The sequence below is a fragment of the Rosa rugosa genome, chromosome 6 (assembly GCF_958449725.1).
Source record: "Rosa rugosa chromosome 6, drRosRugo1.1, whole genome shotgun sequence".
NCBI lineage: Eukaryota > Viridiplantae > Streptophyta > Magnoliopsida > Rosales > Rosaceae > Rosa > Rosa rugosa.
Window position 1 is genome coordinate 52,718,699 of NC_084825.1, and position 22,707 is coordinate 52,741,405.

At 38.5% G+C, this 22,707-nt stretch overlaps 2 protein-coding genes across 5 annotated transcripts; one reads left to right on the forward strand and one right to left on the reverse strand.

Moving 5' to 3' along the window:
* On the reverse strand, nucleotides 1–4,432 carry LOC133713518 (uncharacterized). 4 transcript variants are annotated; one of them, XM_062139563.1, is made up of 7 exons: nucleotides 4,073–4,432; nucleotides 3,836–3,949; nucleotides 3,323–3,412; nucleotides 3,112–3,213; nucleotides 1,686–2,859; nucleotides 720–1,591; nucleotides 1–483 (listed from the first exon to the last, which is right to left on the reverse strand). In XM_062139563.1, the coding sequence occupies exons 5-7, from the start codon at nucleotides 2,833–2,835 to the stop codon at nucleotides 133–135; spliced, it is 2,373 nt and encodes a 790-aa protein (XP_061995547.1). In that variant the 5' UTR covers nucleotides 2,836–2,859; nucleotides 3,112–3,213; nucleotides 3,323–3,412; nucleotides 3,836–3,949; nucleotides 4,073–4,432; the 3' UTR covers nucleotides 1–132. The 4 variants fall into 4 exon arrangements, with proteins under 4 accessions (XP_061995547.1, XP_061995548.1, XP_061995546.1 ...); XM_062139564.1 differs by having other exon boundaries at nucleotides 3,323–3,524; XM_062139562.1 differs by having other exon boundaries at nucleotides 3,323–3,534.
* Nucleotides 4,433–5,662: 1,230 nt separating this feature from the next.
* Nucleotides 5,663–8,638, forward strand: LOC133713519 (PP2A regulatory subunit TAP46). The gene is made up of 9 exons (XM_062139567.1): nucleotides 5,663–5,892; nucleotides 5,982–6,104; nucleotides 6,199–6,285; nucleotides 6,417–6,527; nucleotides 6,720–6,881; nucleotides 7,102–7,137; nucleotides 7,228–7,299; nucleotides 7,596–7,876; nucleotides 7,990–8,638. The coding sequence occupies exons 1-9, from the start codon at nucleotides 5,791–5,793 to the stop codon at nucleotides 8,240–8,242; spliced, it is 1,227 nt and encodes a 408-aa protein (XP_061995551.1). The 5' UTR covers nucleotides 5,663–5,790; the 3' UTR covers nucleotides 8,243–8,638.
* Nucleotides 8,639–22,707: the final 14,069 nt, after the last annotated feature.

Below are 22,707 nucleotides of genomic sequence, written 5' to 3' on the forward strand. Positions count from 1 at the left end.
TCTAACAAATTAAAGGTTAAATTCATGGTATTTCTTCTGCATTGAGATTATATACGTTTTTTGGCTATACAAATATGAGTATATAAATCAGTAGAAGCTACTGTTATTAATCTTGTGGATCAAACCACATCACTACCTCCTCAAGTGTATCATTCCATCACAAGCCAAAGTGCCTTCAAGATCTCCAATCATTCGAGCTATTCGAACTTCCAAACCTCTTTGAACTTCCTGGAAGAGAGTCCTGATAAACTCGGTGAAGCGATTCATGTCAAAGCTTGCGCACTTTTCTAGCTCTACAGCAATCCCAACAATTCCAGAAGCAATCTTGGGTAGGATTTCCATTAGTCTCTGGCCTGTTGCAACCATATATCTCTGCAACTGAAATGTTTCATCAAGAAAGTGCTCTAGTGTTTTAGACTTGTCTTTTGTTCTTGCAACATCAGAATCTCCGCGTCTCCCATTTCCATCCAGATCATTCTCATGCTGAAAAATCATAAATAAAGTCCATTTCAGATAGTAAAAGATGTGCCAATGCAAAATATGACTATCATATAGTGAAGCTACAAAAATGTGCTAACTTCAACATTTGCTTCTACTTTTGGACCTGTTTAGTCTTGGTTAGATCCTAATGTTTCATAGAATTAGAGATACATAGTATTGTTCTTATTTTGGATATGTATATTATTTTAAATAGACTTAAATCAAGAGTCGAAGCTTACCATCCGTTGGCAGAGGTCATCAACTTTCCCTTGGAGGGATTGGTACCGTCCAACTTGTTTGTTCAACAAAGACATTAGCAAAAGATAATCTTTCATCCCACTTTTTCCATCATCATTGCCTTCCTTGTGATCTGCGCTGTTATCATGCTTTCCTGTAAATCTTTCCAGCATAAGAAGTTGTTGCTTCAGCCTCTTGATCTTGTAGGACACTCCCAGAGCTTGGAGATCCATCCTCCACAGTGAATTATTATTTGTACTTGTACTTGAGGCCTGGCTTGGTGATGCAATCACCCACTTTTCGGCACCAATAACTTCCACAGGACTTGCACAAGTTTCACTTCCCTCTTGACTTGTACCCTCATGCAAAACATTCTTCTCAATTTCAAAATCTTTGTCAGGAGATTGTACCTTCAACGTTTGATCGTTAGACTCAATATAAGATGAGGTTTCGTCTTCTTTCTCAGTGTCTTCCTCCTGAGATAGTTCAACCAAACTTGTTTCTGTTTTCTGATTTTGCTCCTCAGCTTTGCTCCTAAAGTTGTTCATCTGGGAATGCAGAAACCTCAACTGTGATGCAAACTGCTCTTTTAGGGAAGTTGATTCTTCTTCTCGCTCTGATAACAAGGCTTCCAATTTCATGTTGTTATGTCTGAGTTGTGAGATATCCTTGTTCAGTCCCTCGAGATGGGAGTCTAACCTCTTTGACTCTATTTCCATGCTCAACAAGCGCCATCTGTAAGTCTCTAGTTTCTCATCTTTAACTCTTAACTGTTCTATAAAAGCATCTATTTCTAGGTGATGCCTCTGCTCAATTACTGCTGCATACCTCTCTGCCTCTGAGCGAACCCAACCTTCCAACTGCTTCATGTCAGCTGTGATTAATTAAAGTCAATAACAAAAAATGAGGTTAACTGGAGGAGCCATATATGCTAAATCAAAAAGGATACTTAAGAGTTTATTTCTCACCTAAGTCGACATTTTCCTCGAAAGAGTACTCAACAGACTCATTTCTAAACTCAGGATTTTCATACCCAAGATGAGATGTACCTGTTGCACTAGTATTCATGACTCGTTCATTTAAAGCAACCTCAAACCTCGAATTCGCTTTCTCCAACATACTTCTCAATGAGTGCCTCTCATGTTTAGACTCGGATACTACTTTCCATCGTTCTGTTTCAAGTTCAGCTTGCTTCCTCTTTGCCTTTGACAACTTAATCTCCTTTACAAGCATTTGCTTCTCTGATATGTCCAACTTTGATTTCCTCAGCATTGCTGACAAAATCTTGTCTTTCTGTTCCAAATCCTTGTGCATCTTTACAATCTCCGCAGATAGTTTTTGGACCATCAAAACCGACTCCTCCTTTTGATCCAAGACTAAATTAAACTCCCGTTTAGTAGCTTCGACTTGCCTAAGTGCTCGGCCCATATCAGCATCCAGTTGCCTTTGGTTTGACACAAGCTCAATGAATGCAGTTCTGTGCTTCAAAATTTCAGAAGAATGCTGCTGAGCTTCACTCTTTGCCTTTTCTCTCAATTCTTCAGCCACATTTTCAGCCTCTGTTAGCTTTTCTTCTAATTCTTTCAACTTCTGCTCCATATCCCCCAATTCCTTGTCCTTAGATTGCACCAAATGCTCCATTTTCTTCATTTTTTCATTCCAGTGAGTAATTGCTTGATCCTTCTTTTTCTCAAAAACCCTCAATCCACTCATTAAAGCTCCAATGTGCTGCCTCAGTTTCTTCCTTTCGTTCAACCAACTCTGCTCCTGTGCAGCAAAGATGCTCACAACTTTCTCGTTCGCCTTTGCGTCTTCATGCCTCAGTCTCTTCAACTCTCTAATCTCTCTTTCAGCAATTTCAAGCTTATGGAGAAGCTCACATTCTTTCCCACCTCTTCCTTCTTTCTGAACTCTCCACATCAGCAATCCCAATAGTTGAGCACTCCCTCGAAGCATCTTATCACGCACTTCAGACAACCTCTCATCTTGCACATCAGATATTGACAGGATCCGTAGAGCAAAGAATGCACAAGAAACACCAAAGTATGTAGGATACAAGCTATCACTCTTATCTTCAGAAACAATCAAATACGAATTCGCCACCACTTTCTCTTCCATCACTCAGAAGCTTTACTTCCTCTCCTTTAGGTAACAATATCAAATTAAAAACTAAAGGTCAGACTTTGATTTGGAACACTAAAGTTTAAGCATCAGTGTAGAGCTTCAACAATTCACATACTATAACTAAATAAGATTGTAAACATGGAACCTAGTGTAGTACTAGATTACCAAATAGAAAACACAAAAACCAGCAAGGTAATCAAGAAACAACAGGTCTTATCACAACTATGAATCATTTCAGTACTAACATTCATGAATCGTAAGAGAACTCACAGAAAGAAGACGCGTATGATTCTTGCAGCTTGAAACCACAAACCACAGCTAACTGAGATTGAATTTATAGCTCGGAAAGTGCAGTACTTCAACGGCTAGAGCCTGCAAAAGCCATTGAGGTGTTACTCATATATGATACTGCAAAATCAGTTAAAAAAAAAAGAGAATTGGAGAAGGTTCTTTGTTCCCTGGTTTTCAGTGAAAGACTGACCTCAACAGCACAACCCCACATGTTCTTCATTTTCTTGGGCAGCACTGGTCATGAGTCATGACTGATATTGGAAGCAAAAGCACTAGATTCCTGGTTGTTTGTCACCATTACTAGTGAGAGTGGACTCCAGGAAAACAATAAACATATCCCAATCAAAACAGTCCCAGAATAAAATTGTATATTTCCAGAGTGGCTTGCTTACCTGTAGAAAACTACACAGCATAAAGTATTTTTAAGTGTCACAAAAGTAATCCCCAAAAGACTACAAAATAGATAATAGTTTTCAGTAATCATATCTGTTTGCTACTTCTTTTCTAATTTTCTTTACCAAAACAAACTGAAAAAAAAAAAAGATACTTCAGAATCAGAAACCCATTATTGCAACCAAGTATTTGAGAACCACATAGCATACCCAATTCAACTAAAACCCAGTCAGTTTCAACCAAAACCAAAGATTGAAATTTCCAACATTTATAAGACCAATAATATAAAAGTAGGAGTACATGTATTTACCAATGTAGAATATCACTTCCAGTTCAGAATGATGATAATGGAACCACCTAAGCAGATGGGTCATGGGTCCAGAGAGATGGGCTTCTTCTGAACTCTCTCTCTTGGCTGAGAGACCTGTAAAGCAGCAGCAGCAGCAGCTTGTTCATCAAATGCTATGAGAAAATTATTGAACTTGAAAAGCTGCAAATCACACTTTAGTGTTTTTATAATAACAAAAAAAGGACCAGTAATAAGCACCTAAGTTTCTTTATTCTAGTTTTGCTTGATCTGCCCTTGGAATCTGGGGTAGGTGATGCTGGACTCATAATTTGATTATCTCCAAGCAATCTCTTCCCCTCTGACCTGCATAAACATTTTCTGAAAATAATTAAAGAAAGGGGAAACAAGAAAGAAGAATATACTAGTGTCACAGTCTTAAGTCTGGATATTTGTGATCACAGCACATGTTCCCAACATGGCTTTGTATTAAATTATTGTGTTTTTCTTGGGTCCACTAGGAATGGTGGAATTACTTGAACTTTGATTCAAAAACTTCCATTTCATGAACAATATGTCAATATTGTTACCCATCTTCTCTTCAATTTGATTCTTCTTCCACAGGGTGAGTATTAATTGTGAAATCTACAAGTAGGGGAGGGGTGGTCACCATGTACAGAATAATTCTCTTTCCCTTTTATTTCTATTTTTGTAATTTCTGTTTGTTTGTCTTGTAGCTTCACCTTTTACCTAGCCTTTGTCTGCTGGTCTTTGTATCAATCACTCTCCATTTTGGCATTTTGAAATAATTGAGTAGCTCATTCATACATTCGCAGTTATAACTCATTGTCCAAATAACTTGTATGATTGAGACTTTGTGACCAAAATTATCACTCGACTATATACGGTAAAGATAGAGTAATAAAAGCAAAAGAGAAATTAGTTAAAATGGCATTTAAATCAAAGCTTTGCACAAAAATTGGCATTTTTGTAAACAAAAGAAAGCATCATGAATCTTTTGCAACAGTAATTTTTTTGGTAAAATAGAGATTTTCAGTTTTGTTGAAGTCTGAACTATTTCCCTGCCAAAATTGAGTTTGAAGTTCCGCTAATAAGGCCACTGCTGCTATGAAATCTTGACAGTTAGAAATAAACATGAATTGATCTAAGATTTGAAGGATTAAGATCGGTTGGCTTTTTGAAATGAGGTAATTTCAATTCAGGTATAAGTCGAGTGTGTGTCAGTTTCTATTGTTTAAGAGTTTATAAGGTTTAAAATATTTAAGTATCTGTGCAGATGCTTCTTTGGTCCTTTTACGGGTCTTGTCAAAATCGAATTTTCTTTTATTTTCAATGCTCAATGTTATTTCCATGTCTCATTTGGAAGCTCAAAAGAATCGGCCAACACTCGTGAAAGAAAATAACTCTTTGACCAAAATAATTAAAAATTAGTCAAACACTTATTTCGATGACCTTTATTGCTTTACATAAAGAAAGCCATCATTCCGGTGCATAAGACCTTGTGGGATTGAATTCTTGTAAAATCATTAAATTTACCTTTGCTCCCGGACAATTATTCTCAAAAATTATCAAAAGTGTTAATTTTCATAAAAATTGTAGGTTATAACACACATTTTAGAACATACTTTCATATTTGATGGCCTCAGAAGTTCCAAGGGTTACAAGCCATTTTCTTGATCAAGTGTATGTACGACTATATTATTTGAATGATATTTTGGAGTCTTTTATTACTTTCATTAAAAATAAAAAAATTGTTCCACGTGGCAACGCGGATCCACTATAACAACTCGGTACCTTTCCACACAGAAACTCCCCATATAAATACTTCTCCCTCTTTAATTTCCCCAAATTTCCAATCCCTTCCAGAATCCCAAATTCCCAAATCTCAAAACCCTAGAATTTTCAAATTCCGCGATTCAAAGCTTAATTCTTTGGATCATTTCTCCAAATTAACATCCATGGGCGAACTCAATATGGACGATATGCCCCTACCGGCGCTGTTCGAGCAAGCTCGGAAGGTCCATTTCACGGCGACGGAGTCCGGCAATGAGATTGATCAGGTAAGCTAATCCTCACCATAAGCTAAATGGATTCAATTTCTAGGGTTTTGGTGTTTATGGGTAATTGATTTGAGTGATGGGTGAAATAGGATGGGGTGAAGAAAGCGTGCAGGGCTTTGGAGAAGTGCGATGAAATGATAAGCAAGCTTGGTTTGTTCTCAACAAACGAGACCAAGGAGGATATCAGCACCACCAATCTCAAGTATATTATGGTAATTTCACGTTTTTGGTGATCTTTTTTGTGTAATGGTCGCTGAAAGTTTTGGTCTTTTTGGTGTTGAAGTGATGAGTTGGTTTTGATTGTAGGTGCCGTATTATCTTGGTGAGTTGACCGAGAAGGTTGCACATGATGATAGGATACAGATTGTTAAGGAAGCTCAGGCTAAGTTAAAGGTGAGCTGTATTGTATGGTTGCATTTCATGATGTTCGATGTGTTTTTTATTTTTTTTGGGAATATATGTGGAGTTTTTCGGGTTTGAAGTTTTGTGGTATGATTCTGATTATATGCGGGAAAACGCTGTAGGAATTTGTTTCGTTTTGTGAGGCGATGGAGCTTGTGCCGGAAGAAGAGTTGGAAGTGTCTAGACAAGATGGTCCGAAATCCAATTCAATGGCTGACCGAAGGGCTCAGAAGGTACTTTTTTTCTTTTCCTGATCATGTTGTTTGGAAAGACATGATAGTTTGATGTTGTGACACCATTTTCCTGGCGACTTGTCATTGCTTGTATCATTTTGGTGTTCATATTAAGTTTGTGGCAGTTAAATATAGGGTGGAAGCTTTGTTGTTGTAATATTTTACTTATCTACTTCTTGTTTCTCTATCCAGATTGCTCGATTCAAACGCCAAAGAGCGGCAGAATCAAAGTTGCTGGAAATTAAGGAGAGGAGAGAGCGGAGAGGGCGTTCAACTAGAGCATCTGCCTTGTCAACTCCTATTGAGGCAGGAGATGAAGATGTGCTGGATGATGATGGAGAGGAGGAACGAGAGGTTAGTTGATTTCTCCTTTTGTTTGTAAAGGACAGTACTATTAGCACTTGCAGGTGTTTATTGTGTCTCAGTCAGTTTGAGTGCCACAACATTGCATGTAAAAGTTGAATGTGGAGTCCAAATAGCCTTGACCTCATTACTGGACTGTTGATTGGTTTTCTTTTACAATGTTTTGTCAAGTTACATGTCTGATTAGGTACTTTCTTTTTTTTATTTGCAGGCCTGGTTTACTTCTATCTCTTTGGCACTCTGTAAGGTTGGTTTGTTGCCTTAAAGTAATCTTCAACATGATTATTCTTATACAGTGCTTTGGACTTATGCCCTCCTATTATGTGATCATGTTCAGGCTTTTGATCTGTTGGAAATGCTAAAGAAGGAAGAAGAGATGTTGCTAGCTTTTAAGGAAAGGCAATCAAAGGTATTGTCTAGCCGAATGTCTTTGAGTAGAAAGCTGCAAGTTGTCTAACAGTTAGCTGCTATGCATTGCTCTATTATTAGTAGTTGGTTGGTCGGGTAAAGCTATTAATGTTAGAGTAAAAGAATACAGGTTCAAAGATTTTGTTTTGGCCATGTATTTCACTAGCGTAATGCACATAATGTTTTTGAGTAGAAAGCTGGAAGTTGTCTAGCAGATGTTTCTCTTTTGTTACTAGTTGGTTAGTCCATAAACATATAACACTGGTCTAAAAGATTTGTTGTGACCTTGTATTTCAGGAGGGGGATAAGGAATTTTATCAAGAAGTTCTTGTTGATCGCGCCCAGAGGGCTGAAGCTTGGCATCGTAATGCTGCAGCTCGAGTGCAGTATAGTAAACCAGCACAGCCTATTACATGTGCAACTTTTGCACAAGATGTTTTAGAAGGGAGAGCAAGTGTGTCACAGATGCATGAGCACAAACACCAGCCACTAATCTTTGGACCAGCAAGTCTTGTTGGTGGAAGCATAACAAGTGAGAGGGAAAGGATGGCTGCTCAGGTTTTCCAGCCTAGTCATAGGTACCTTTCTAAGAGTATCTATCTGAATTCTGAAAGTATATGGTTGTTATGTTTCTGATTCTGTTGTTATTTGAATACATATGTTGAGATGCTAAAGTGAAATTTTGTTCAAGGTTACCCACCATGAGCATTGAGGAAGCTGGGCTGAAGGAGATGGAGATAATGAACAAATGGCAAGAGAGGAATGTTAAACTCATGGAAGAAGCAAACTCTTCATGGTACAATGACAGTGGGAAACTGCCAGGACCGCCCCAGGAAGATGATGAAGATGATGATGCTGCTCAAGACAAGGCAAGGGCGTGGGATGACTGGAAAGACGATAATCCTCGAGGTGCTGGCAATAAGAAGCTCACCCCTTGTGGATAAAAGTCTGCATGGAAACAGTGGCTTACAGACGCAGGATCTAAATTATTGTGTTCGATGACTAGTTTAAACTCATGTAAATTAATTTTTTTTTTTTTAATAAAAACATTTTCATGAAATTCGGGAGGTTTTTGTTTGTGGTTCGGTATGAATTTCAGCTTAGTTGTCTTTCGATCATCATTGTCGAGGTCATATTTGTCAAGTTCTTGTTTAGATTCTCTAGAGCTTACTTATATGAATGGTCAGGTTGTCATGGTGCGCTTGTTGTTTAAGCCTAGTAATGAGCTGCCTTTGAATTGCAGTGATATGCCTTACTGGGCAGAATTTTTCTCCGACGGAAAATTTTGCATGTATTGTATCATCTTAAATCTGTCGTGTATTTATCATTGTTGTGCTTCATATCAAATCCACTCCCCAGTATCATCCTTTTGAATGAAGCAAAATGTGCTTACACTCTTTCACCGACATATATATTCCTCATCATCACCACCAAGTTTTCCAGAGGATTTTTCATTTTTTATTTTCTGATGAGTTTAACCCAGGACTCGTAACTGGAAAGCACTGAGCACTCGGTACTCAAGCAAGAGCACGAGAAAATAAATGATTGCATCGAATATTATTTGCTTCATTTCTTTATAAAAAAAAAATACAGGTCAATAATCCTGATAAGGTAAGTACTGGAATCCAAATCAAAGAAGGAAACTAGAGTTTTCCTCTGGACTCTAATTTCTTTTCCTATACTATCGGACTTTCCTTTCCTATATACTCTCGGAAATTCCTTTCCTATATACACTTGGAAACACGGACAAACGCTTATATACAATGCCAATATGCCATCCCAAACGCTCAAATTCACATATCCATTTTCAAACTTCAGTTAGTTCACAATGACTATCCATGAGAAGTGATTATAGTACTTGTGTTGGAAGATACAATAGAACATCCCAATCTTCTTTGTCCCTTGCATCAGCAACACCGTCAAGATCATCAAAGTTGGTGAATCTAACCTTGATGATCTCCCTGATGATGTATTGATCGAGATCCTTTCTCGACTTATGTGCTACGAGTTCGTGTTCCAATGCTAGTCTGTGTGCAGGCTTTGGGGAAATCTAATGTCGGAGTTGTACTTCATTGGCCGCTTTGTGCTTCAACAGCAAAGGAAACGTACCGAACCGCCATGGCTACTTCCACCGCTGACTCTGATGAACCAAAGAGAGGAGACCCCTCTTGTATTATTGCCGGCTTCCTCGCCCAAACTTGTAGCTCGTAGGAACATAAAGTCATTTGGGGGTTTGCAATGACTTGGTTTTCTGTTGCGAACATGATCGTCATGCACATGATTATGCTGTCTGTAATCCGTATACTGAACGTGTTAGTCTTAATCGTCCCTGCGGAACCGTCTGTTACGTACCTCGAATTCGCTTTCTCCAACATACTTCTCAATGAGTGCCTATCATGTTGACTCGGATACTACTTTCCATCGTTCTGTTTCAAGTTCAGCTTGCTTCCTCTTTGCCTCTGACAACTTAATCTCCTTTACAAGCATTTGCTTCTTTGATTGTCCAACTTAGATTTCCTCAGCATTGCTGACAAAATCTTGTCTCTCTGTTCCAAATCCTTGTGCATTTTTACAATCTCCGCAGATTGTTTTTGGACCATCAAAACTGACTCCTCCTTTTGATCCAAGACTAAATTAAACTCCCGTTTTAGTTGCTTCGACTGCCTAAGTGCTCGGCCCATATCAGCATCCATTTTTGTAACCGAAGAGCACGGCCAGCTGTGGAATATCACTTCATAATTTGATGGTCTAGTCCACTAATGTTGATGTGATTTTGTGACATGCATCCATTTTTGTGCCTTCAAATACCAAATGCTCACATAGGTCATCCCAAAAGGATGTTTCATATCCACTTTGATCTTCCTGGTTTATTGAGTTTGGTTGCCAAGCATTGAATTGGATCAGCCACCCCAAACTCAAAACCAGAATAGCATTTTCTTGGATTTGTCCTTGAAATGAAGTTTTAGGTTATGGTTGTATACTAGTATCCAAAATCGACTTTGGAAGGTACTAGCGGAGCTTAATCAGGTAACATGGAAGGCCGAACACATGCTCGGTCACAATCAGCAGGTAGGTAATGTACCACATCTCAGATTGAGACTTTGTTTTCCATCTGAAAAAAATTCACTCCCATCACAGTTACTGTGTGCTGAAATCGTTTTTCACCTGTTGCAAATAGAATCATAGTTTCAAGAACAGCATTAGTTCTAAATAACCACGATGGGGAAACTTAGGAGAACCTTAGCGCAAAACAAAGAAGGGAATCTGGGGCCAAGTGTACAATCAAAGTACATATTATGTATTACTGTCTCATTATTATTCTTCAAATAAGCACTACTATACAGATTGATCAGGGATGTATCAAAGTTTGACAAAAGGGGAAACAAATTAAAAGAGGAATTTTAGGCGGTGGATACACGATACATAGAAGATGGATAAAATTCAATGACCAAAATATCAAATATCGAGGAAATATCAACGGTTTGAAAAATGAAATTTCGATAGAAAGATCGGAAAATTTTCGATATCGATCAATTTTAGAAAGAAATGGTGAAAATTGAGAGAAGATTATTGAAATTACTAGTGAAACTTTGTGAGCTGCTTATTTGTTCAATTATCTATTATATTTGAAAAAAAAAAAAAACAAATGGTGAACTTAATTATAGTAATTTAGAGTAAATTAGTAAATTATGCTATTGCTAGTAAAGTTTTTTTTTTTTTTTTGACAGAGTAATAGAGATTTCATTTAATCCCAAAGCCAGAACGGCACATACAAATACACCCTATATGCTTTTACCCTAAATCAGTGGTCAAGCAGGTAAGGGAATACGAGTACCATCCACTAGTACAATGAAGCTCACTTATTTAGAAGCCTACAAACTATGACAATTCCATCAACACAAAGAAAACTATCGTGAATCTTCCTTCGTCAATGCACTCAATTGTGGTACTCCGGGAGATTCATTAACTAGGTGTAAAAAGAACCCATAGCTTGTAAGCTAAAACAGAAATAAACTGAAAAATTAAACTTTCCCCTTACCCTTAGAATTATGGCAAGGAAAAAAAGTAGGATAAGTCAACCTTAAAGGTTCCATAGCAGCATCAGACTTCTTATTCTTTGGTGGATTCTTGTTCTTAGCTCCAGGAGGCATGCCTCGTTTCTTTTTGGTCTCCACATTTTCCTTATCTGCTCCAATTTGGGATACCATCATACCATCTGGAGTTTCCATCAGACCAAAAGACTTTGCAAAAATGCGGGTGGGGAATTCCGGCATTTTCACTTTCTAAGGAGGCAAAAAGCAAGCCTGCCTACCTTCCAGCACTGCCTCCAGACCATGCTTCATCTTCTTGGGTGACACAGTCGAGGATACTAGTCTGCCCCTCTTCTTCTGCATGGAATCATCCACTGATACCACTCCCAAGGTATCATCTCCATTCACTGAAGACCTAGAATATATCAGCATCCCTGATGACCACTGACCTCTTCTCCTTCCTAGGTTTGACAAACTGCATGCACATCCGTAAACAGCGACCGTGCCATAGGAGATGGAATAGAAGATTGAAACTGAAAAGTTGCCCCGCCCAATTGAAACCTACCTTCAGCGAACTTGAGCACAGGACCAGCCCTAGTTGACTGGTTTTTCGATGGTGCAGTAACAGTACACACCCCATCCTTATGAAAAATAAGAGCGCAGTTCCGACACCTACCAATCAAATTCTCAAAGAAAAAGTGGATGTCCTCCTCGATGCCTGGACCCAACCTTATTGTTTTTTTTTTTCAAAAAAAAAAAGGCTTGGAGATGTCATGTGAAACCCTAACCCTAATCTCCCTCTCATACTTAAAAAGCTTCTCATCCATATCAAGATACTGCCCAGCCATAGATGCTATTTTCATAATATTCTCCTTAGTCTCAAACAAAGGTGGAATGTTTGTAATACGTACCTAATATATGATCGACGATAGATCCACTTTGTTGATTGAGGTAGCGCCATATTCTTGCAGGATCAGAGTAGCCCGGTTAAGGTTCCAGGCTCCTCCCTTCAAAACCTTTCTGCAGTCCCCACAATCGTCAAAAGAGAAAAGAAAGCGGTCCCTTAGTTTTTCCTGAATCTGGAATCCCTTCTCAAGCATCCACACACGCCGGAAATGGTGGCGCACGTCCTTCAGAGCCACTGTCTTTGTGGTCAGAAAACGCCCCACCAGAACCGCTTGGGAGGTACGCTGCACCAGTCTTGCGACCAGTTTGGTCATGTCCACCACGTCCTCCCCTGCTAATGCAAGAGAGGAAGCAAAGCTTGCCGTCATATCTTCAATGGAGGAAAGCTGAGAGCAAAGGACGTCGAGTAGAGGCGCGCGGCTAAAGCAAAGCAGCGCTAGGTTTAGGGTTTTCTCACAGAGAGAAAAAATATAGCGATCTTGTATTTTTAGAAATATTTGCTAGTAAAGTATTTGGTATTTCAATATAAATAATTATAGTTAGAAATTTAGTAAAGTTGTAGAACTAGTTAATAAAATACAAATGAATTAATATTACTAAAACGTGGCAAGAGTATTTAGGAGATTTTGTAAATCATTAAACTATTTAGAAATGTTAGAGACAAGAAATTAAAAGTCTAAAATTGGTAGAAATTATAACCACGTGGTGTGGTGTGTTGGTCGAATGGCCTAGTCTGGAACCCCCAGGTCTAGCGTTCGAATCCCAGCTTCATCCCGTGGCCAGCAGATTTGAGGGACCCTTTGGGTTCGTGCGTCTGCGGTGCAGTGGATTAGTCTGGCTTTGCCAGGCTTTCGCAGCAATGTCAGTGTAGGTGTCCTGACGCTGGGATACCACTGCATGGGTGTGTGAGTTACTAACAACTAACCCGATCAAAAAAAAAAAAAAAATTGGTAGAAATTATACCTTAGATTGTCTAAAGAAATCAGTAATCTATTCCATGAAAGTGCTAATATAAAAAGAAGTATGCTAGAACCAAATCAACTCCAATCGAGTTGGTTGGGGCGTTCTCTTGACTTCATTTTGGTAGGGGACAGGTTCGAAGCCTGTTTATGTCAAGCTTTGTTTGGATTTTATTTAAGGAATATTTCATACAATTACATAAATATCGCATATTTCTGTAAGTATCGGATATTTCAAGAAATTTCGAAAATATCTCGTGAAATAATGGTGATAGGGGCTTCGAAAATTTCGGCGTTCTAAAAAAAAAAACAAAATTATCACCAAAATATCGGTGAAATTATCTATATTTTTGTGACAAAGGCATTATGCCTTGTATTCAGTATGTAGTCTTTTCAGTAAAGCTCATCATATCTATCCATGATTGATGACACTAATTCTAGAAATCAAGCTTCACTTGTTCCTGGGAGTGCATCTTCTTTTGCTTCTTGAATGATCCGTTCAATAACAGGTTCTTTCTTTGAAGTCTCCGAACACATGATGCTTCCGATGGCAAAGGGAGTGAGTCCTCTCTCTGCACCTTTCTTTAGAAGCATGGTGGAATGCGGAGAGTGCAGGCACATTCTGGTGGTAGGTCCCACCCATAGAATCTTAAAAGGTCAATATATTTTCCTACATCTAGTGATTTGATGTAGTTCAAAATTTCGGACGGATAATGTCGCTTAGCTTGAGGCCAGTAGAGCCACTCAAATGTGCACTCTCCAAACTGCATTCACATATTGAGGTATAAGAGACATCATTTCTCAACCCAAAGTTTCAAAACATTGAGATTCAAATGCTACAAAACAGGTTATTTGTACTCTAAAGTGTAATGAATAAAACAAATTTCAAACTCTAGTAAAGCATCCGTTTTTGTAACCAAAGAGAACAGCCATCCTTTCTTGATTTCGTTTCAGGCCTCAGTTTCATGAATGACCCATTCACCATCACATGCATGCTTCTTTTCACTTCGTTTCATTTCTAGAGAACGTGTAACATACAATTGTATGTGGAATTGTGGATATTGAGCTTCAGCAAAAAGTCAAAGTACTCTCATTTTTTTTATTTATTTAACAGGCTAGAGAACTAGCCGTTAGAAATCCTTAAACCCATCTCTGCTCAAGTCAAATTCTTTCCTAGTCTTAATGCGCTCTCCCTCCCTTCGTCACTCCCTCCCTCTTAGAAATTTGAATCACAAGTCATTGCAATTCCTTGTTGCTAATTTCCATCATCATCATGGGTTGTGAAGTGTCCACTCCACCAGCGTATCAAAGAAGGGCATCATTTGCATCTTTCTCGGCATTTGTGCCTGAAAGAGAGTAAGATTTTTGACTTTGTTCATATTCTTCCATGCTTCCATGATTATACTAATCAAGGCCAAACGCAAATCATTGATTACTGACATGCATGCTATCTTTCTTGATTTCGTTTCGGGCCTCAGTTTCATGAATACCCCATTTACCACCACATGCATGCTTCCTTTTGGTTCGTTTCTAGGTCAGATATGAGTTGTTTGTGATAGATTGTGGCATGTCTCAAAATCTTTGGTTATAAAGAATGTTAAATGATTCGTTTTTTGCTCATCCCCCATTGTTTTTTTGCGAAGAGACCACATGCCCATTTTCTTTTCCTTTTCCCTTGTTCTTTCTCAAACTTAGGATTGGTGGGTAGTTCTTCCCCTTTTCATTTAGGTTTTCATTGTAAAGCCACGAAATTCAAAATTATTGGAGGTTCATTTCAAAATTTTGGAAATTTTTTTAATGGTGATATGCTATATATATATGGTAAAAACCTAAAATTTTGGAAAATTTGAGGGTCTAAATTTCCTTTTGTGAATTTAATTGGGATTGGGATACCGAAATTCTTGTCTTAAGTCAATTGGGATTACGATCCCAAGATTTTAGGTAGTTATTCTGGATCGATTGTAGTGGTCGCCTCATCAGTTTATAAAAACCAGATATTTGGAGAAGTCATCCGTTAATTTTTTTTTCATCATTCCCTCTTAAAACTTCCGTACAATTCAAATTCTTCACATTTCTTAGAAGTTAATATGATTTGAGGTTGTGGGTTTTTTGATATTTGATTCTGAGTTTCACGATTTTGGAGTTTCATCTTACGATTAGGGCCAATTCAGAACTTGTTTCTTTTTCCAGATTTTTCATGTTGTAGTTCAAATATGAGTTGTTTGTGATTGATTATGGCTCGAAATTCTTGGATTACATACACTATTACAAGATTTATTTTTGGCTCATCCACCATTGTTTTTCTGCGGAGATATCACATGCCCATTCCTGTTTCCTTTTGCCTCGTTCCTTTTGAATGGTCCATTCACCACCATATGCCCATTCCTGTTTTCTTTTGCCTCGTTCCTTTTGCAGCTTTGCAATAAAAACCCTAACCGAAAAAAGGAAGAACTACCTGCCAATCCTAAGTTTGAAAAGGGAATAAGGCAAAAGGAAAAGGAAAAAGGCATGCGGTCTCTTCGCAAAGAAACAATGGCGGATGGGCCAAGAATGAATCACTTAACAGTCTTTATAACCCAAGAATTTGAGACATGTCACAATCCATCACAAACAACTCATATCTAAACTAGATTCGAAACGAAATGAACCAAAAGGAAGCATGCATGTGGTGGTGAATGAGGCATTCATAAAGGAAGCGTGTATGTCAGTAATCACTGATTTCTTGTCTGGATTTGATTAGTGTAATCATAGAAGCATGGAAGAAGATGAACAAAGTCAAAAATCTTACTCTCTTTCAGGTGCAAATGCCTAGAAAGAGGCAAATGATGTCATTCTTTGATAGGCCGGTGGAGTGGACACTTCACAACCCATGATGATGATGGAAATTAGCAACAAGGAATTGCAATGGCTTGTGATTCAAATTTCTAAGAGGGAGGGAGGGAAACAGAGCACATTGAGACTAGAAAAGAATTAGACTTGAGCAGAGATGGGTTTAAGGATATTCTAACGGCTAGTTCTCTAGCCTGTTAAACAAAAACAAAAAAATGAAAGTACTTTGACTTTTTGCTGAAGCTCAATATCCATGATTCCACATACAATTGTATGTTACACGTACATATCTAAAGCTCAATTTCACTATTTACTAGCGAGATCAACATACATGGTGATCATTTGGGGTTCATGAATATATACGTATGCATGTATGTTTTTACCATCTATATTTTATGTCCCGTGTACATACCTCTAATAGTATGGAGGATTTGCTACATCACCAAGCATAACAAACACACTTTTGGTGGCCCACAAGCCATGGTGGGACCCAACCGCGATATGCATCCCATAACACGATGTCCAAGCTACTCCATGATAGTCGGAAGCGGGCGAGACCTCTCCGGGAAGCCACCTTCCCGGCCTTGCCAAGTTGTCTTCACAATATGGCTTTCTAGACTAGAATAGTTGTTTTGCACCCCACATTGGAAAACATGTAAACGAGAGTGGCTCCTTTCCTTATAAAAGGGACCTCTCATCCCACTTATAATCCACTCCATTACATCCTCATGTAATCCTATTGGGCCGCAAGGCCCAAACACTAGTTAAAGCTTTCAAGTGGACGTAGTCTCCTGCTAAGGCGGGAGTCGAACCACTATACTTCAAATTATTCAAAATCTCAAAACAGAAACGGGGGTAAGAACCCATTACTCATAGCTCCAAATTATTCAAAATCTCAAAACTCAATCCCAATTACTCAATTATAAACCCTAAAACCACTTCAAATCTAAACCACCCCAGAAATTGAACTTCTCCAAACACTAGAGAACCCTCCAATTCAAGCCTTAAATGCACAAACTACCAACCCAGTCCCTCAAATGCACAAACCCAGTCCCTCAATTGCAAAATCATGACATTTACAAATCGAAATACCAAATGAAACAACAGGGGATAGATGACCCAAACCCAAACCCAAACTTTATGAGAACATCACAAAACCAACAGAAACCCAGTTCACAATTCAAACTGTGCTTTACCTATATGAAGACGAAGGCTTTCTGAGCTGATGAGTGAAAAATGCACCATTCCAAAGTGCAGGACCACGCTGACCCCTGAAAATCAAAAACGAAATGCATCAAGATTGCAGAAGCCAATTATGAAAACCCATTACCAGAGTTTAACGAGAATAAAGCCTAAAGGTTTCCCAACAATCGAAACCCATAAAACCCAGGAACAATTAACCGGGGACTTTCGTCGAACAGCTTAAACGCAAAAAAAAAAAAAAAAATTGGGAAATCAAAACCCTTAAAGACCAGTAAGAATCAAAAACCCATGCCATTTGGGAAATCAAAACCCTGAAAACCAAGAACCCAAAACCCTGAAAATCAAGAACCCATTCCACGGTTCCTTAGAGCCGCAAAAAGCAGTTAAAAGAAAATTTTGAAAAGAAAAAAAAAGAAGGGAAGAATTTGGGAATTCAAAACCCTTAAAAACCAGGAAGAATCGAAAAGCCATGCCATGGTTTTTCCGTGGTTTTTTGAAAGAAAGAAGAGCCCAAAAGAAAATTTTAAACAAAAATTTGAAAAAAAAAAAAAAAAAAACAAGATCATAGGTTCAAAAATAGTGGTTTTTTGAAAAAAAGAAAAGCCGCCAAGAAATTTGAAAAAAAAAAATTAAAAAAAGAACAAGATCATGGGATCAAAAACCCGTGGTATTTTCGGACAAAAAGAAGAGCCGCCAAGAAATTCGGAAAAAAAAAAAATGAAATTCGAAAAAAAAAATGATCAAAAACGCGTGGTTTTTTGAAAAAAAGAAGAACCGCCAAGAAAAAGTTTAAACAAAGAATTGACACCTAGCCACAAGGACAAAAGCTCCACCGCCACATCATCTGACACCCAGTGATACGCCCAAAATAGACGCTCAATTTAACCCTGCAAGATGTAGTCGTTAGCAATATAAAGTAAGCAATAATCGTTTAAGCCGGGGATTGAGGGTAACTTTATAATTCACACAAAATAAAAACAAACTAATTTAAACTAACTAAAACACAAATCAAACAAATAAAATCTGAAACTAAACAAAACAAAAACGTCAGACACTAGAAAAGAGAGAAAAATATGGCAGGAAACAGAAGGGGATAGAAAGGGCTCTGCAATCCTAAGTTAAATAGATTTGGGGTTTTTAAGTTTCTACGAAAATAAAAGGAAAATAAGAAAGCAAAAACGATTTTGAGTTTAAGGTTTGATAGGAACTCGGAAATCCACCACCAAAATATGCTTGAGACAAATTTATCATCCTAGTTTCAATTACTAAGTCGTGAAAAAGGTTTCAATCTAGAACAAACCATGAACGCATGCATAAGTTCTTATTACAGGTTCGAACCTCCGACGTGGAAGGAGACACGACACCTAGCCCTACCGCGTATACATTACCATTTTTAACCCGGAGACCCAGATACAAACAAGAAACAAAAAAGAAAGAAACAACAGAGACGGAAAAAAAAAGGGAGCCGGATGAAAATGAAAAAGGGTTAGGGCATTTTACTTACCTCCGGTCAAATGGCAATGGTGTTTCTTCAACTTTCTTGCTTTTCTTCCTCCCCATTATCACAAGGATGTGGAGGCTTTTTGGGCAAGTTTGCAAGCTTATCGATTACTATGAGAACGAACGAGAGAGAATGTGCGAGCGAGCTTTGCTATGGAAAACCAAGAAATGATGGATAGCTATTAAGAAATGTGAGAGAGAATGTTTTGTTTTAATTTTTTGCTCAATTAATATTACTCATGTATAAGCCAGTGTCTAGATTCATTTACATTTTAATTTGCTACCTTTATACTACTTGTTCATAAAATTGGTAATCTTTAATTTGTGTTTGTTTTTTCCTTTGCGTCTCGACTCTGAACATAATCGATCTCAAATGCATGCTATGTAGTTTTTTTTTTTTGATAAGGAAATTACACAGAAGCAACAAGCTAGATACAATCACCTCTAAGGCAAACATGACCTGGGCGATCAAAAAGGATCGCTCTTGAAATACTAGCAGGATCGGTCTTGAAATACTAGCCCTAAACCCTAAAGTTCAGGAAGTAAGATATACAGTCCGTCTCAGGAACGGACGTCCGTTCCTTAGCTAAGGAACGGATTTCCATATTTGACCAACTTTTTGCAGTTTTGGATGCCTTAACGATCATCAATTTGGCTGAAAATTTGCAAAAGTGATCTATACATTATGACCTAAAAACTGAACGGTTAAGATGTGAATGTGTGATCGAAAAGTGGGAAAAAACTGGAAATCCGTTCCTAAGCTTAGGAACGGACCTCCGTTCCTGAGCAAAGTTCTACAGATATATATATATATATATATTTTAATTAATCTCGACTCTCGACTCTCTCAACTCTCAACTCTCAACTCAATCTTTAATGGTAATATTGTTGAAAATTAGACCATTCTGATCAATCTTTGGAAACTGAGCTCGGAAAAGAATAATTATGAGTGGGATGAAAATGCAATTGGTACTACTTCACTAGGTTATGGGTATCTGATTCTTTGTGGAACAAAAAAAAGCTCTTTAAAAATAAAACTAGACGGCTAGACCTAATTAAAAGCAGTTGCCTCGTTCCAACAAAAAATGAAGCTTTTTGCTCTTAAATAGAAATGTTCTAAATTGGAGAGGGTCTGACTTTAATTACTCTCCTAGGTGTTTAATTGTTTTTGTCGACTAACAAGGAAAATGCTGAACTTTTGGTGACACTATGTTCGAAAGAGTACTTCTTATTGTCCGTCACTGTTCCTAGACCACCACACGATTGATCTTGATCCTTCACTCCAGGTTATGTACTTATGTGACTGTCTGTCTCGTGCTTCAAGCTAAAAATTGTGAACCCATATCGACAATGTTCAAGTGCTGCACAATTTAGCATTGCCCTCAATTCTAGTTCTTAATCAAGTACTACTAGCTAGCTCACATGGTTATATGAACTTTGTGCACTTTCCCCGTAATTTTTTTTTTAATTTGGATTAGTTAGCTAGGTGCAAGGAAGTTACAGGCCATGGCCCCGTGAATTGAGAAATCGAAAGTCTTTGGCAGCCTATGAACATTAATTTTTTATGCTCAAGTGGTTTCATGACGTACACATTAGATTTTAGTCATTTTACACAAAAGAATCACCTATATAATCGATCAGATCGAGAACCTATTTTGTAGGCTTCCGGGTTAGCGCAGGCTATATGGGTGCTCTCCAAGTACCATTACTACTGTAGCAGCGAAGATTGAGACATAGATGGTGGAGCCTAGACTTGGAGAGCTAGCTAGTACCAGCTGCCTCTTCAAGCTTCTTCTGACTATAATGGTGCCACGCTGCTTGTATGATATTAGTTTCTCAACGTCAAAGTTAATTTTATTCCATCCCGCCTGGCCAGCAGTCATGGGAGTTGGTGACAGAACTAGTGGTTCGACCAAAAGAAGATACAGTAGAAAATCCCAGTCCTCATCATTGTCACTCGGAGCAGTACCACCGGCCTTTGATCATCCACCAAAAAGATCAGCACCGGCCACCACCAAAATCAAAGTCTGTCAATACTAAGAGCAAGTTCACCCGTTGAGTCACCGGGTCACCTACTATTCACTGCTTTTTAGTGTATATTTTCATTCTCTGGATCACGAAATACACTGTGCCCGTGACCCAGGGCACGAAATACACTGTGCTCGTGACCCAGGGCACGAAATTAACACTAAAAATTAGTTAATAGTAGGTGACCTGGTGACCCAACGGGTGAACTTGCCCTAATATTGATGGTCTCCCTGACAATGTATTGGTCTACATCCTTTCTCGACTTCCAAGCTATGATTACGTTTATGAATACAGGTTTGTGTGCAAGCGTTGGAGGAATCTCATGTCCGACCTATACTTCAGTGGCCGCTATCTACTGCATCATAAGCAACCACCGCCGCTTACTCTGATAAACAAAAGAGGAGAAACCTTCCCTATTAAATTGACTCCTTCATCTCCCAAGTTTCTATCTAGGCTTTTCAAAAGACTCATGAGTGTCATGTCTCTGACATGCGAGCCAGTCGTGGTAGGGGGGCGTCTAATGACGTGATTTTGTGCTGTGCAACTGAGTATTTTCAACGTGATTACTATATTTGCAATCTATATAGCATACAATTAATGGTTTAATCTTCCTCCCCCCTCTCGAGTCCTCCATCACGTACCAGTTGGATTTAAATGTGATCCCTATTATAATTATATTAAGAAAGAAAAAGACAATGTGCATCGTCGAAGAGATGATGGCAATGAGGAGCTAATTAGTATGAATAACTCGTATAGGTGCAAGGTTGTGAGAATCCTTCCTTATGACGACACATGTGGAGACGAACTTTCCTCAAAATTTAAGCTAGATATCTACTCTTTTGAGACGTGTGAATGGAGAGAGTCAATTATATCATTCCCACGAAGATTTTGTTTTGATAGAATCAACTCGGATATTCACTTTTCTCACAACGAAATGTTATATTGGTCCAGTATCTGGGGAAGTAGTAACTTTCTGATTGGGTTGGACCCATTCATGATCAACGACAATAACATCAATACCAATAATTCTAGCATTAGCTCCGGTGAAGATCATGCCTATCACTATGAAGGTCTTTTCATTGAATTAGTAGTTAAACACCCTGCATGATGATCCGTTAGACAATCCAGATGAACACAACTATCAGATACATGGCCTAGCCGTGCAGTCCGGAGGTGGAGGGTGTCTGCAGATGTGTGTCTTAGACTCTATTGACAACACTATATTGGTTTGGGAGTTGAAAGAAGAAAAAGATCTGATCATTGCGGGCGATGGGGCTGGAATATTGTGTTCGAGAGAAGAAGATATTTGGGTGAATACGGCGAAACAAGTGGAGCTGATAGGTTTCAACCCAGATATTGAGGGTTTCTTGTACGTAAGACTCGATGGAGTTATGGAGCTTGCATTTTTGAGATCAACGTTCGTACTAGAGTGGCAAAAGAGGTGAACATGGGTGGAAAGAGTGTACTTAGTAACTATTACTTCTTCCCAACACTACTACACAAAGTGAATCAGACGACACGTAACAGACGACATACGACATTTTGGTGTCGTCTGAGTTAGTCAGACGACATGTTAGTTATATTTGTCGTTTGTTCTCAAACTCGGCCAACACATTGTAATCAATTAGAATTTGGTGAAATTGACAACTTTAAGACAACACTTACTGGGACACATGTTGTCTGAGAAATCAGAAAAAATAAAAAAAATTTAATTTACATTTATTTTCTAGCCAAAACACAAATCCCTATCTGCTCAATTCCCTCCCTTAGTCGTATCAAAACAAAAAACTTCCCTCCTTAGTTGAAAAAAATTAGGTCATTCTCCTCCCTTTCACTCTCACCATCTCACCAGCCTATCGAGAGTGAAATCGATACACTCTCGCTCTCACTCTCACTCTTAGTCCCAATCTCTCTCGCTCTCGCTCTCACCTCTCACTTTCGCTCTCACTCTCT

Bases quoted from the DNA above. Each gene is read 5' to 3' on its own strand.
- LOC133713518 (XM_062139563.1), bottom strand. From the start codon at position 2,835: ATGGAAGAGAAAGTGGTGGCGAATTCGTATTTGATTGTTTCTGAAGAT. The intron at 1,592-1,685 runs GTGAGAAATAAA...AATTAATCACAG, and splicing joins CGAGGAAAATGTCGACTTAG to CTGACATGAAGCAGTTGGAA. The intron at 484-719 runs GTAAGCTTCGAC...ATGATTTTTCAG, and splicing joins ATGACCTCTGCCAACGGATG to CATGAGAATGATCTGGATGG.
- LOC133713519 (XM_062139567.1), top strand. From the start codon at position 5,791: ATGGGCGAACTCAATATGGACGATATGCCCCTACCGGCGCTGTTCGAG. The intron at 6,882-7,101 runs GTTAGTTGATTT...TTTTATTTGCAG, and splicing joins ATGGAGAGGAGGAACGAGAG to GCCTGGTTTACTTCTATCTC. The intron at 7,300-7,595 runs GTATTGTCTAGC...CTTGTATTTCAG, and splicing joins TTAAGGAAAGGCAATCAAAG to GAGGGGGATAAGGAATTTTA.